General features: G+C 36.2%; 1 protein-coding gene across 5 annotated transcripts in view; it reads right to left on the bottom strand.

Annotated features, from left to right (window-relative positions):
* Positions 1-12928, bottom strand: part of LOC130912697 (protein diaphanous homolog 3-like) — a 225874-nt gene that overhangs the window by 133054 nt on the left and 79892 nt on the right. For all 5 annotated transcript variants that reach the window (XM_057830758.1, XM_057830761.1, XM_057830759.1 and 2 more), the window contains 3 exons: positions 11577-11706; positions 9446-9570; positions 5704-5868 (listed from right to left, as the gene is read on the bottom strand). In XM_057830758.1, the coding sequence (XP_057686741.1) occupies positions 5704-5868; positions 9446-9570; positions 11577-11706 (420 nt within the window). The remainder of the gene's footprint in view (positions 1-5703; positions 5869-9445; positions 9571-11576; positions 11707-12928) is intronic.

Genomic DNA, 12928 nt, shown 5'->3' with positions numbered 1-12928 from the left:
TGAATGAGGTACCGTACAGTGAATGAGGTATGTAATGAGTTTATAATACATTATTTTTCAATCATATATTTTGCACAATGAATGCAAATGGTCAGCTCACAAAACAAATCCCAAGCATCGTAATTTCGAGATATCTAATGATCCGATATTTTAAAATGCATTTATCCGTCGAGATTATTCGGTAGCCAATAGTATCTGCCTCTTATCCCGTAATGATATTATTTTCTCTTATCCCGGCTTCCCGATGATATCAGGCACCTCTAGTAAATAATGTTTAAAAAAAAAAAAAAAAAAAAAATTTAACCGTCAAGAACATAATTTTTAATAACTCATTTAGTTTGCTTTTTAAGGCCTAAATTTTGACAAGATTAATTTAATGACTTTTAATGCTCCTCAATGAACCGCACAAACCCTGTCATAACTGAAGAGCAATGACCTATTTTTATAAGTATTTTTTTTCAAATATAGACTAATGAAATGTACTAGGTTTTATCAATATACTGCCAATAGCAAAGTTAGAACAATGTTTAGTGTATAGTGGGTCAGTCCGAGTGGTCCTGTTTATCATGATGTCTCCAAGGCCTGATTAATGTTTCTGCGTTCCATTGACGGCAGAGCGACGGCGTAGACCCCACGTCGTTATTGAGCATTCAGAGTTCTGCGTCAAGGGAACGCATTGCTCTGAAATTCACTGCCAAGCCACTAGAGGGATGTGGCTTTGTTTTTGTATGATTTTGGGGGACTCTTGTCGAATTCCTTTAGTTTTACTTGGGTCTTAGATGGCAATGGCAACTGAGATGGAACATTTGTATTTGGAGCTGCCGTTAATCAATATTGACCAACAAATGTTGTGGATACAAATGTTGAAGCATAGGCGACACATAAGACACAGAAGCGTAAATCAGCCTTAAGAGCAAATATGGCTGAACAGTAAATGTGTGAGGAACAAGCTTTAGTGAATATTTCGACACTAATTTGCATTTTAGATGTGCAAAAGCAAAACAAGCAAAACAGTAGTTTAACAACCCTGTGTATGTGATCAGTAGTGTATGATTGAAAAAAAGGTCAGGAGTCATATCATATTATAAAGACAACATTCTAAATAGAGTGATGTGGATAAGCGTGAACGAGAGTCAGACAGTGAGGATATTGCCCTCAGCTTTCCTTCATCACTCCAGGTCTGCCCCCACCCCCTCCACCGCCTCTTCTCGTGGATGTCTGCCATTAGACACGCTCAATTGGATTCCTGTCAGATGTGCGGCCTCGCCCTGGGTCTCCTTCCTACGGGTGACTGAGCATGCTGCATGTGTGTCCTGGATTGTGTGTGCCTTTGTATGCACTTGTCATTTTGCTGTTCTTTTGTTTTTTTTTTTGTTTTTGTTTTTTTTAATCAAAGCAAAATAGCTAAGCTTTTTCCAAACACATTTACACATTTTCAGAGCACAGCATACATTTGCAGTTCAAGGCTCAGTTCATTACACGTAGTCTCAAAACGGCACATACGTATTAGCATGGATCTTGGCACAGCCGGGTAAATGCTGACACAGATTTGACCAAGGGGTTACTGCACTGAGATTTACTGCATGCCTACATTTGTTGACCTAGCCTTGGCTCCCAGCTGGATGATTGTGGGAAGACACATTCTGAACAAATTACTAAGGGCTTTGGCTGCTTACCCCTTGGCCTATTAAAGTCGAATAAAGGACTACTTTGGGATTTCTTACCGTTGTTTCAAAGTTCAAATGCTTGTTTTTTTTTTTTTACTTCTAATCCAGTAGTATGATTAGTAAAACCACATTCTAATGATGATCAGTGTTGTTAATAACGGCGTTAGAGTATGACAGTGTTTCAAACAGCGTTATTTTTTTTCAGTAGTGAGTAATCTAATTGATTACTTTTCCCATCTTTGCAACGCCGTTACAGTTACTGAAGGGGCACATAACAACAATTTAGTTGAATGAAGCACAAGTCTGATTCTGTCACAGCTGCCTGGGAGTGAAGCTGAGCAGGATGGGGAAAAGGGAAGGGGGTGGTGACGCAGCAAACGTGATGATGACTGGCTAGATGACTCAAAGCGTTAGCATAGCATTCCAGTTCTCATTAGCATTAGCCTTTAGCGTGGGGAGCGCTATCCTAAACTCTCAGGCAACTTTTTTTTTTTTTTTAACATATATACAGTTCATGGCATCCAGGTGGGTACAATTAATTGAAAACAATGTATCATTTTCCTACTGAGTGTGCATTATCATCATCAAGTTGGTGTAGATGCTACACTATAATGATAATGGTTTTGTTTTTTATCACCAAAAATAGTCACTTGCCCTAAACCTTTCTCAAATGACGTATCCATGAACATTGTGTGATGTTTTTTTAATCAAAACAACTAAAGCAAAGGCAGGGGAGGCAGGAGATTCAGAACCTCACCTGCATATTGAAAAAAATATATACATTAGGGCATCTCATGATACGATTTGATTCACGATTCATGGCTCACGATAAAGATCATCTCACAATATCGCGATACAGCGATTATCGGTATATTGGTCAGAATATTGATATATGATATTGTAGGATACAAGAAAATTGATATATGACATTGTTAAGTTATTTCAAAATAGAGAAAAAATACTGTTCATTGAGTCATTTTTTTAAACAGTAACACCTTTTCCGTGCAACACTGCAGTAACATATAAATCAACTGCAATTTTTTACCTGCACATATAGATGGAACAAACCAGAACCACCAATACATTTTAAGAGATCATGATGAACGGCACCCTGAATTTCTTTAAAATTTTAAGTCTTTTAAAATCTTTAACAGTGCTGTAAATGTGAGTTAGCAGTTGAGCTTGGAGTGGGACAATGATAGAATTGGTGGGTCTCTTTTCTTCGTATATGACCTTTGTTGCCACAAGCATTGGTTTGAGCACTTCCACCACCTGCTTCATCATTCGAGATGTTGGACTCAGTCAGTCACAGTCTTCCTCACCTTAAAAATACAACAAAAAAATTTAGCAACTTAAGAGCTTTTGAGTTGAAATCCTGATTTCTTTTTGAGTTGGAAGTACTGAGTGAATTAAAAAATATGAATGTATAGAATTTAAAAATGCAATAATCACTCATTTTAAATATGTAGGCTACATCAATTAGCATACACATCAGCTTATACATCTTGGAAGCAATGCAAACTATTTTTATAGCTTATTGTATAAAAATGGCAGTAATAATAGTTTGTGTCGTAAATTACATGGAAAGTGGTCCTCAAATAATATCAAATAAATCAGTAAATCAATGTAGGCCTGTTTGATATTCATTTCCATCCAATTGAATGTCCTGGTTAATTTGATATTATTCAACACCAAATGTCATCAAAATAATACATGTAAATTAAAAAAAGCATTTACATTGCAAAACTTTGTTACCTCAACAAAAGCGAAGCAGAGGTGGCAAGTTGTTGCTGAAGAAATCCTGTGACCACTTCGTCCCAGCTGCAAGTGGCTCCCCATATTCATTGTTTTTCCAGTGAACTTTATATTTGTTAGACTGTTCTCGCTGACAGCAAAGTCTTTGTTCACCTTTCTTCCTTCCTTATAGGTGTAAAATCTAAAGTGTGTCCACACGTGTGATTTGTAGCAATATATTTCTCACTTTTTTCTACCACTATTCTCGCTCAATTGTTTTTTTCATCCCACGTATAGCTTCCTCTCGTCTTCCCTAGACGACTTGCGCGTACTTTACATTCACCGCTACTCTTGAGCGCCCTCAGTGGACTGCCATTGAATTGCTCAACAAACACTGAATGAGCAGTTTACAGCCTCCATACTCCATAGTATGGCCAATATGTCAAATAAAAGTATCGATACTTGGCGGGAGCATATCGATAACCAATCGGGTTGTAAAATATCCCGATATATAGCCGTATCGAGATATTGTTACACTCTTAGTGATGATACACACAAGTCATTGTTCAGTATCAACCCTTCTCATCACTTGTCCACAGGGAAGCAGACAGCCACCTAGATACGTAATTGATTTTGTGCGCAACTGTTCCATGTACTTTTAAAAGAGCACTGTACATGCTATTGTATTCTGACCAATTACAACAACCACTGATGAAAGAAAAAAGTGATCCTGCATTCTATACAAGACAGAATGTGGTGGAGACTAAAGCACATTTCACACTACGAGCAGCCCGGTGTGACAGGGTGTGGGCAATCATTGTGTATGTTAAAATTAGGGCCGTCAAAATGATCGCGTTAACGGGCGGTAATTAATTTTTTAAAATTAATCACGTTAAAATATTTGACGCAATTAACGCACATGCCCCGCTCAGATTAAAATAACAACAGTGTAATGTCCACTTGTTACTTGTTACCTGTTTTTTGTTGTTTGGCGCCCTCTGCTGGCGCTTGGGTCAAAATGATTTTATGGGTTTGGGGAGTGAGCATGGTGTAATGACATCAACAATGGCGAGCTACTAGTTTATTTTTTGATTGAAAATTTTACAAATTTTAATAAAACAAAAACATTAAGAGGGGTTTTAATATAAAATTTCTATAACATTACTACTAACATTTATCTTTTAAGAACAAGTTTTTCTATCCATGGATCGCTTTAAGAGAATGTTGATAATGTTAATGCCATCTTGTTGATTTATTGTTATAATAAACAAATACAGTAATTATGTAACGTATGTTGAATGTATATATCCGTCTTGTGTCTTATCTTTCCATTCCAAAAATAATTTACAGAAAAATATGGCATATTTTATAGATGGTTTGAATTGCGATTAATTACGATTAATTAATTTTTAAGCTGCAATTAACTCGATTAAAATTTTTAATCGTTTGACAGCCCTAGTTAAAAATATATATATATCCCCATTCTCATAGAAACTAGTAAAAATCTTTACACGGCTATTATAATCTCCCTTACTCCTTAAAATAAAAAGTCACTGTTTTCTTGTGCAGCAGTGAAAAATAAATTAATTGGTGCTTAGGACTATAATAAATACCGTTTGCTTGGAATCCACCCACTTTTTACTTTCCGACAACGTCTAAGTGTGCCGACAAAGCTCCTCCCGTTTAGCATTTGCTGCGGGCCATTTTTCACGCTGGGCTGTCGCTAGTGTGAGACAGCCCTAAACCATGTATCTGTCCAACTTAAATTTTGCACAAAAAATTAGGTACATTTGGCAACCAATACAGTTTTGTTTACAGAATGTATTTTACATTTGGCAATAATGTACAATAATACCCAAAAGATTTAGGGTAAATCTAGGTGCCGTAACGGTCATATAGCCGCACCATGATAAAATACATATGTATCTTGAGGGGGGAAAATGGTTAGTGGTGTAACGGGAAATGGAGAAGAAAATAAATAAATGAATAAATAAACTTAAAAAGTATATGGTAATTTATATGCCTTAAAATGACAAAATCTTAGCAATTTTGCATGTTATTGACTAAATATATCTAAATGATATTTTTGCAAAATGCATCACTGAGGAAACCTCAGAATTGTATTTGATCAGACATTTACAACAATTGAGTAGGAGTAACCTACAACCATAGTTTAAAAACATTTACCATTTTCTTTGCTTCCGTTGGTACAGCAACTAATATAATATGATGAAGTTTTGTTCCTTTGTAAGTGACACACATTTCATGAAAATAAGCACATAATGTATCACAGTATACTTACTATAAACATTGTACGGAAGTTGCTGAGATCAGTGAAGAACTCCTCCACTGAAGTTTTCTTTGGATCAACAGCATAATACTCCAAGAGATTTAGGTAAAGTGTCTCCATGTTGCTTTGCATGGTCACCAGTTTGCCATACTGCTCACGTGCCAGCTTGCTGAAGCTGTGAAGTTGTTGGTTAAGTCCAGCACACATTCATCACGCAGCGAGCATATTAGCAATTGAAGTTTGTGAGCATCAATATCTCTGCGGATATTTTTATTTTATTTTAAATAAATTAAAAATAATAAGAATATTATTTTTCTGATATGTAATAGTGGAGAAAAACGTAAATGAAAGCCATTGTTTCCAGGAGGTGGCAGCCATTAGTGGGAGTATACATTTTATCCATTTCGGCACGATTTTAGCCAATCAAATGTGATTATCCCAAGTTGCCAGTCCTTCCTCATGACATCAGTCATATCCCCTGAGTTAAATTCTATCAATGTGTTAATATGCCCGGGTATAATTGATATTATAGTAGTCAGAGCTCTCATAAGAGGTATATATTTTTTGTGATTAAACATGTTTTCCCCTCTGTAATCAGTGGTTTAAGAAATTCACAATTGGCATACTTTTGGATCATTGGAAGAAATTTTACATCCCACACAATCATAAATAATCCACATAAAAAAAATAAAAATAAATAAAACATGCAGTTTGAGTAAATTTACCTGTCCTGAGGGAGGGCAAAACCCTAAGACAAATGACAATACATTATCTATATTGTGTTACAACTATAAGTCCCTACTTTCGTCACCTCCTTTCATACTCCATGGCTTTTCTAATGAAGCATTTTTTTTTTTTTTTTTAAAGCAGCTTCATATTTCATATATTATGCCGTGGTCAGGTGCACTACTTTGACACAACTTACGGTGCTTTGAAAGTTTCTAATCACTAGGGTGAGTGTTCCGTTTCGACAACACTCTTGAGTTCCCATGAGTATTCATGTGCGTTTGGTGTGAATTCTATTCTCCAAACACACCCAAACCAACTATCTCCATAGACTCCGTTTGTGCGAAAACTAATTAATTTCAGGTACATGTCAACTTAATGTTAGGAGGTGTAGATATATCTCCTGTTGTTAAGAGAATAAAAGAACCTGTAAAAAAAAGAAAATTGACTTTTTTCTTCTTCAAATGTCCCTGCCATTAAAGAAGAGCCATTTAAGTCTAACCTTGAATAATTAATATTTTAAAATAATTAGGGCTGTCAAAATTATCGCGTTAACAGGCGGCAATTAGTTTTTAAAATTAATCACATTAAAATATTTGACGCAATTAACGTACTTTTCCCCGCTCAAACATTAAAATGACAGCACAGTGCAATGCCAACTTGTTATTTGTATTTTTTGGAGTTTTGTCGCCCTCTGCTGGCGTTTGGGTCCGACTGATGGGCTTAAGCACATGAGCATTGTGTAATTATTGACATCAACAATGGCGGGCTACTAGTTTATTTTTTGATTGAAAATTTTACAAATTTTATTAAAACGAAAACATTCAGAGGGGTTTTAATATAAAATTTCTATAACTTCTATAACTTGTGCTAACATTTATCTTTTAAGAACTACAAGTCTTTCTATCCATGGATCGCTTTAACAGAATGTTAATAATGTTAATGCCATGTTGTCGATTTATTGTTATATAAAACAAATACAGTACTTATGTACCGTATGTTGAATTTATATATCCATCTTGTGTCTTATCTTTCCATTCCAACAATAATTTACAGAAAAATATGGCATATTTTATAGATGGTTTGAATTGCGATTAATTACGATTAATTATGATTAATTAATTTTTAAGCTGTAATTAACTCGATTAAAAATTTTAATCCTTTGACAGCCCTAAAAATAATGCATATCAAAATGTTGCCATGACATGGCTGTCTGCTGTTATAGTAAAAACAACAAAGTTTGCCATAAGCTCTGTGAGATCCATCAAAAGTTTTACTGATAAATAGAACTCCATCGGATGCTATATGCCACTACAAAAGAACAATTTTAAAAGAATGGACATCCACTGTTTGCTACGAAAAGAGGACGGGATGCTAGCGCTCATTAACTGTTTTCAACCAGCACACAGAGGACTTTACTTAAAAGGATGTTTCTGTCTGATGCTTGATCCCTTTAGAGAAGGACAATTTAAGGCTACCCAATGGTGTTTGTAATTTCTTTTGATTTAAAAAGAATGGATTGCCACTGTGTGCAACAGCAAAGCTGCTGCACTTAGGGCTAGCACTAGCTCTTAGCCCTGGACCTGAGTGTATCAGACAAGATGGTGGGAATTTTAAAGACCACTCAGTCTACTTCAAACTTAGAAGGCATGATAAAGTGGATTATATTTTGTCGTCTTTGTAAATGTAATGACCTGTTTTTACAGTTATTATTATTATTATTATTATTTTTTTTTTTTTTAAAATAAGGGCTTCAGAGAAGACAAGTTCACGACTTCTTGTGTCTGGCTCCCCGGAGTGACAGGATGCTGTATATGGAATGAGAACATAATTTGGCATGTTGATACATGTTTGTTTGGTTGATAAAGATATTTTTGATCAATCAAATATTTCTAAGGAAGATTATGTATGGACAAGTATTCTTTTTTTCACCCAACTAGGATGCAATTGACTGAAATGCTGAGATATACCAGTTGATCACGATCAACATATTGGCCATCTTTGCTGTTGATATTATTTCCATACGTAAACTAGCCATTGTAGCAAAAAAGTACTGGTCAAAAAATGTCGGTCTTCCTCTTGTACACTAATAAATTCAAATATACAAACCATTTAAGGAAACATGATAAATCATACAGATATATTTTCTTTATATATACAGTGCATCACAAAAGTGAGTACACCCCTTGAATTTCTGCAGATATTTAGGTATATCTTTTCATGGGACAACACTGACGAAATGACACTTTGACACAATGAAAAGTAGTCTGTGTGCAGCTTATATAATAGAGTTCATTTACTTTCCCCTCAAAATAACTCAAAATATAGCCATTACTATCTAAAACCCTGGCAACAAAAATGAGTACACCCTTTAGAAACTACGTACATCCCTAAATGTCTAAATTGAGTACTGCTTGTCATTTTCCCTCCGAAATGGCATGTGACTCGTTACAGTAGTGCTGTCAGCATTGCTGCAGAGATTGAAGAGGTGGGGGGTCAGCCTGTTAGTGCTCAGACCATACACCACACTCTACATCAAATTGGTGTGCATGGCTGTCACCCCAGGAGGAAGCCTCTTCTGAAGACGGTACACAAGAAAGCCCGCAAACAGTTTGCTGAAGACATGTCAACAAAGCCTGTGGATTACTGGAACCATGTCCTATGGTCTGATGAGACAGGCGGGCTTTCTTCTGTAACGTCTTGAGAAGAGAAGATAATAAAAGAAAATAAATTAACTCTATTATATAAGCTGCAGAGACTACTTTTCATTGTGTCAAAATGTCATTTTGTCAGTGTTGTCCCATGAAAAGATATACTTAAAAATCTGCAGAAATGCGAGGGGTGTACTCACTTTTGTGATACACTGTACGTATATATAAAGAAAAGCTATCATCTGTTTCGGATGTTAGGAGGATGTAATGTACTTATCTGAAGAAATAGGATGAATTATACAGTTTCGAGCTATTTTATATATTTTTAAATAATCTACTGAGAATATGATGTACTGCAAAATGCATTCAAAGGATATAGCCATTTTACTAAAGAACATGTCACTAGGGTCATCAGGGGACGAAAAAGTCTCGAGGTCTCTCTCCAGCTGCAACAGCTGCTTCTCCATCTGCCTGAGGCTCTTTTCCAAATTCTCTGCAGACACTAAAACACACCAACATGCATTCAGGCACACCAAGATTCATAAACGCACAAAGAAGCACATAAATATGCCAAGAAAAAGAGGGGGGAAAAAAAACAAATGGGACAATTCAATTACCGGTATGTAAAAAATAAGCATTATTTTGAGGGTCTAAAATAATCATTGACAAAAAGAAAAAAATGCATATTGAAACAACTGTGAACAGGAGGCAAAACGCATAAAATTGCCATAAACAGTGTACTGAAATTTTTGGACGATAGGCCTCGTCTGTCTCAGTTTCTCTCATCCAGTCTGGCCAATTTATGGACTTTTCCAGGCTAATGAGTTGCATATATTTTGGTGTAAACATCCCATAATACAGTGTACCCAAATTTATGACACTGACTTGTTTAAATAATGATTGCACACTTTACCTAACCCCATCAATATTGTTTCACGTATCCAATAATACCGTGTTTAAGTGTCTGCTATATGATATATTTACTAAAATGATCCGTACAAACGATGAGCAGTTACATTTTATTCGAGGTCAAAAGTTAACATAGTATCGAGTGAACTGCAAGACTTGTGTCAAACGTTTTGAGTAACTACAATTGGGCGTGCAGTGTCCACTCTACCCCACGGTTTACAGCTCTGGCGCCGCACCTACCCGCTGGTCCTGCACTGCATTTTTAATTTTTGCATGTCTAATGCACACCAGAAGGGGTACATACATGGTTAGGTGGAACGAGATGAGATCATGTAGCTGAAAGGTAGGATTTTCATTCGCAGAGGATTTGTACCGATTCTCAGTTTCCCTTTGCTAATACAACTTGCATACTTACCGTAATTTACGGAATATAAGGCGCACCCGTGTATAATGCGCACCCCAAATTTACTTGTAAAATCTAGGGAAAATTATTGTACCCGTTTATTATGCGCACCCTAATTTTAGCACCAATAAATAGAAGAATACAAGAAAACAGAGCTCGTGTACAGATACAGAAATGTCATTTTACTGACAAGTGAAACACAGCACAAGCATAGCATATTGGCAGTTCAAAACATTACCATTAACTGACAATATTTACGGTAATAATATGATTTGACAACTTCTCCAACTTACCAGAATCTAGGAGAAAATAAAACAGATGTGACTTTCCTTTTAAAGGCTGCTGTATAACTTGCTCGTTTCATCAAGATGAATAAATGTTTCTTTCATGGATTTATTGGTAAAATGAAAGTGAGAACGTAAGTCGGAAATCCGAGAGAGCTCATCGCTGTCGACACGACAGTACCAATTGGAACTATTGTTATTTGGGTTTGAGTTTCCCGAGGGACAGATATAGTTGACGGACACACTCAGGAAGTCTGTGTAGTTACGTTTGTTATGGTCCGAGTTGCGGAGCTGCAATAAACGTCGACTCAAATTAGTTCAAAAAACTAAACTCTCTGCTTTATGAAGAGTGAAAAAAGCACAATTTAACACAGACAAGATCATTCGGCCGATCAGAGTGAAGTATTACTGAAACAAAATGGTGACGCCACGTACCGTAATGGTCGGCAACGGATCGCCGCATACATTTCCTCAACATAACGTGGCCGTGTCAATAAAAAAAAAATAAAATAAAAAAATAAAAAAAATCGGTTTATATATATATATAAATACTGTATATATAATATATATACGTATATTTCTGTCTCCAACCATGTACCCGTTTATAATGCGCACCATGATTTTACAAGTTGATTTTGGGGAAAAAAAGTACGCGTTATATTCGGGAAATTACGGTAACTTACCCTGTCACCCTTCAATTTGACCTGTCCCCCCTCCACTTGCCCTCCGGTTGCTGGCTGTCCTCCCCTCTCACATGGTGTAAGAATAAGTCATTTTGTGATAGCAATGCTACTTACACTAGGTGGCATTCTGTCTGTACCCCATTACCTTTTTTTGTTAGGCTGCATTTATTTAAATATAAATAACATAAAATAAAATAAATAATAACAAAGTAACAAGCACAATAATTACCTCTGCTTGCTCGGTCCACATGTTTCAGGTCTTCAACAAATTTTATTACGTCTGGAAATTCCTCCTCACATATTTGTGCCAGGAAATGGAGTAATGTGGTCTTCTGGTCACAAGACTTGGTATCTTTTAGCTGTTGAAAGGAGAGAACCAGAAAACGTAAAGAGAAGAACTTCCTTCGCAGGAGGGAAGGAGCATCCTCCGGCTGACACAAAGAGAAAACCCCTGCAATATGGACCAACATATGCATAAGGCACCATGGTATTGAGTGAAAGAAGTGACGACAACCCCTTGGGCAAATTAGAACCTGAAAGAAACCTACTGTACTGTGATCATAGTGACTACTGATACCAGAAGAATTTATTGGCCGATAGGCTTCTCAGTGCCATTTTTTTAAAGTGTTATTTAATTCTTTTGTTTCGGGTGAGTTTAAGTGGTTACATCTGTCATCAGTAATAACAAACCCACGCACACAAATATATATATATACAGGGTGTCCCAAAAAAAATTATACACTCTTTAGCAGTTGGTGACCAAATTGTCTATGAATTTTTTGTAGATTAAACCCATTCAATCAATGATGGCAGAAGTCAGACTAAACTTTGAAGAAAATTCTTAAATGCTACTTGGAGTATGAAAATGCAGTTCAAGTGTGAGCATGTCAAGTTATTAGTTGCAAAAGGGCATATATGTATTTCACACATAAACAGTATATATATTAGGGATGTCCCGATCACATGATCGGAAATAGGGCCGACCACACCATTTTTCAGAAAGGAATTGGGTGAAAAGGATTGCGTTTTTAATTAGAAAAATATATTTATGTTTTTCTGTTTCATGGTCGTACAGTGCCACAGCCTCTCACCCTCCCTCCAGCTTAGCATTGCTCTGGCATCAGATCTCCGGTCAGAAAAAAAAAATTTGACATGCGCAGATTGATGCAGCCTTCATGCGGTAATAAACTTTTAAAGAAGATTTATCGTCAATTTGTGTTACGCCAGCATAATAACGTAGTGTATATATTTATAAAACTTTATTTAACCAAGTGTTCTCTAAAACGTTCAAATACAAGCAAAAATGCATCGTTTGCATTTTGATGCATTTTATTCTTATTGAAGATGAATTAATAGGTCTGAAACAGTTTTCAACATACAAAACAAAATGAAGTCCATGTCAACTGTTTTTTTTTTTTTTTTACACGACTACAAACGCACATGAACACGACGTACTCGTGATTACAAACGTGATAAGCCAAGGTAAAGATTTTTTTCGTGCACGCTGATCGAATTATCAATTGACAAAACCAACCCCTCTTGTTCGGAATAGAATCATGATCGGAATAGGCTGCATGGGGT

Source organism: Corythoichthys intestinalis, chromosome 1 (assembly GCF_030265065.1).
Source record: "Corythoichthys intestinalis isolate RoL2023-P3 chromosome 1, ASM3026506v1, whole genome shotgun sequence".
Classification (NCBI taxonomy): Eukaryota; Metazoa; Chordata; class Actinopteri; order Syngnathiformes; family Syngnathidae; genus Corythoichthys; species Corythoichthys intestinalis.
This window is presented reverse-complemented; position numbering and strand designations above follow the sequence as displayed.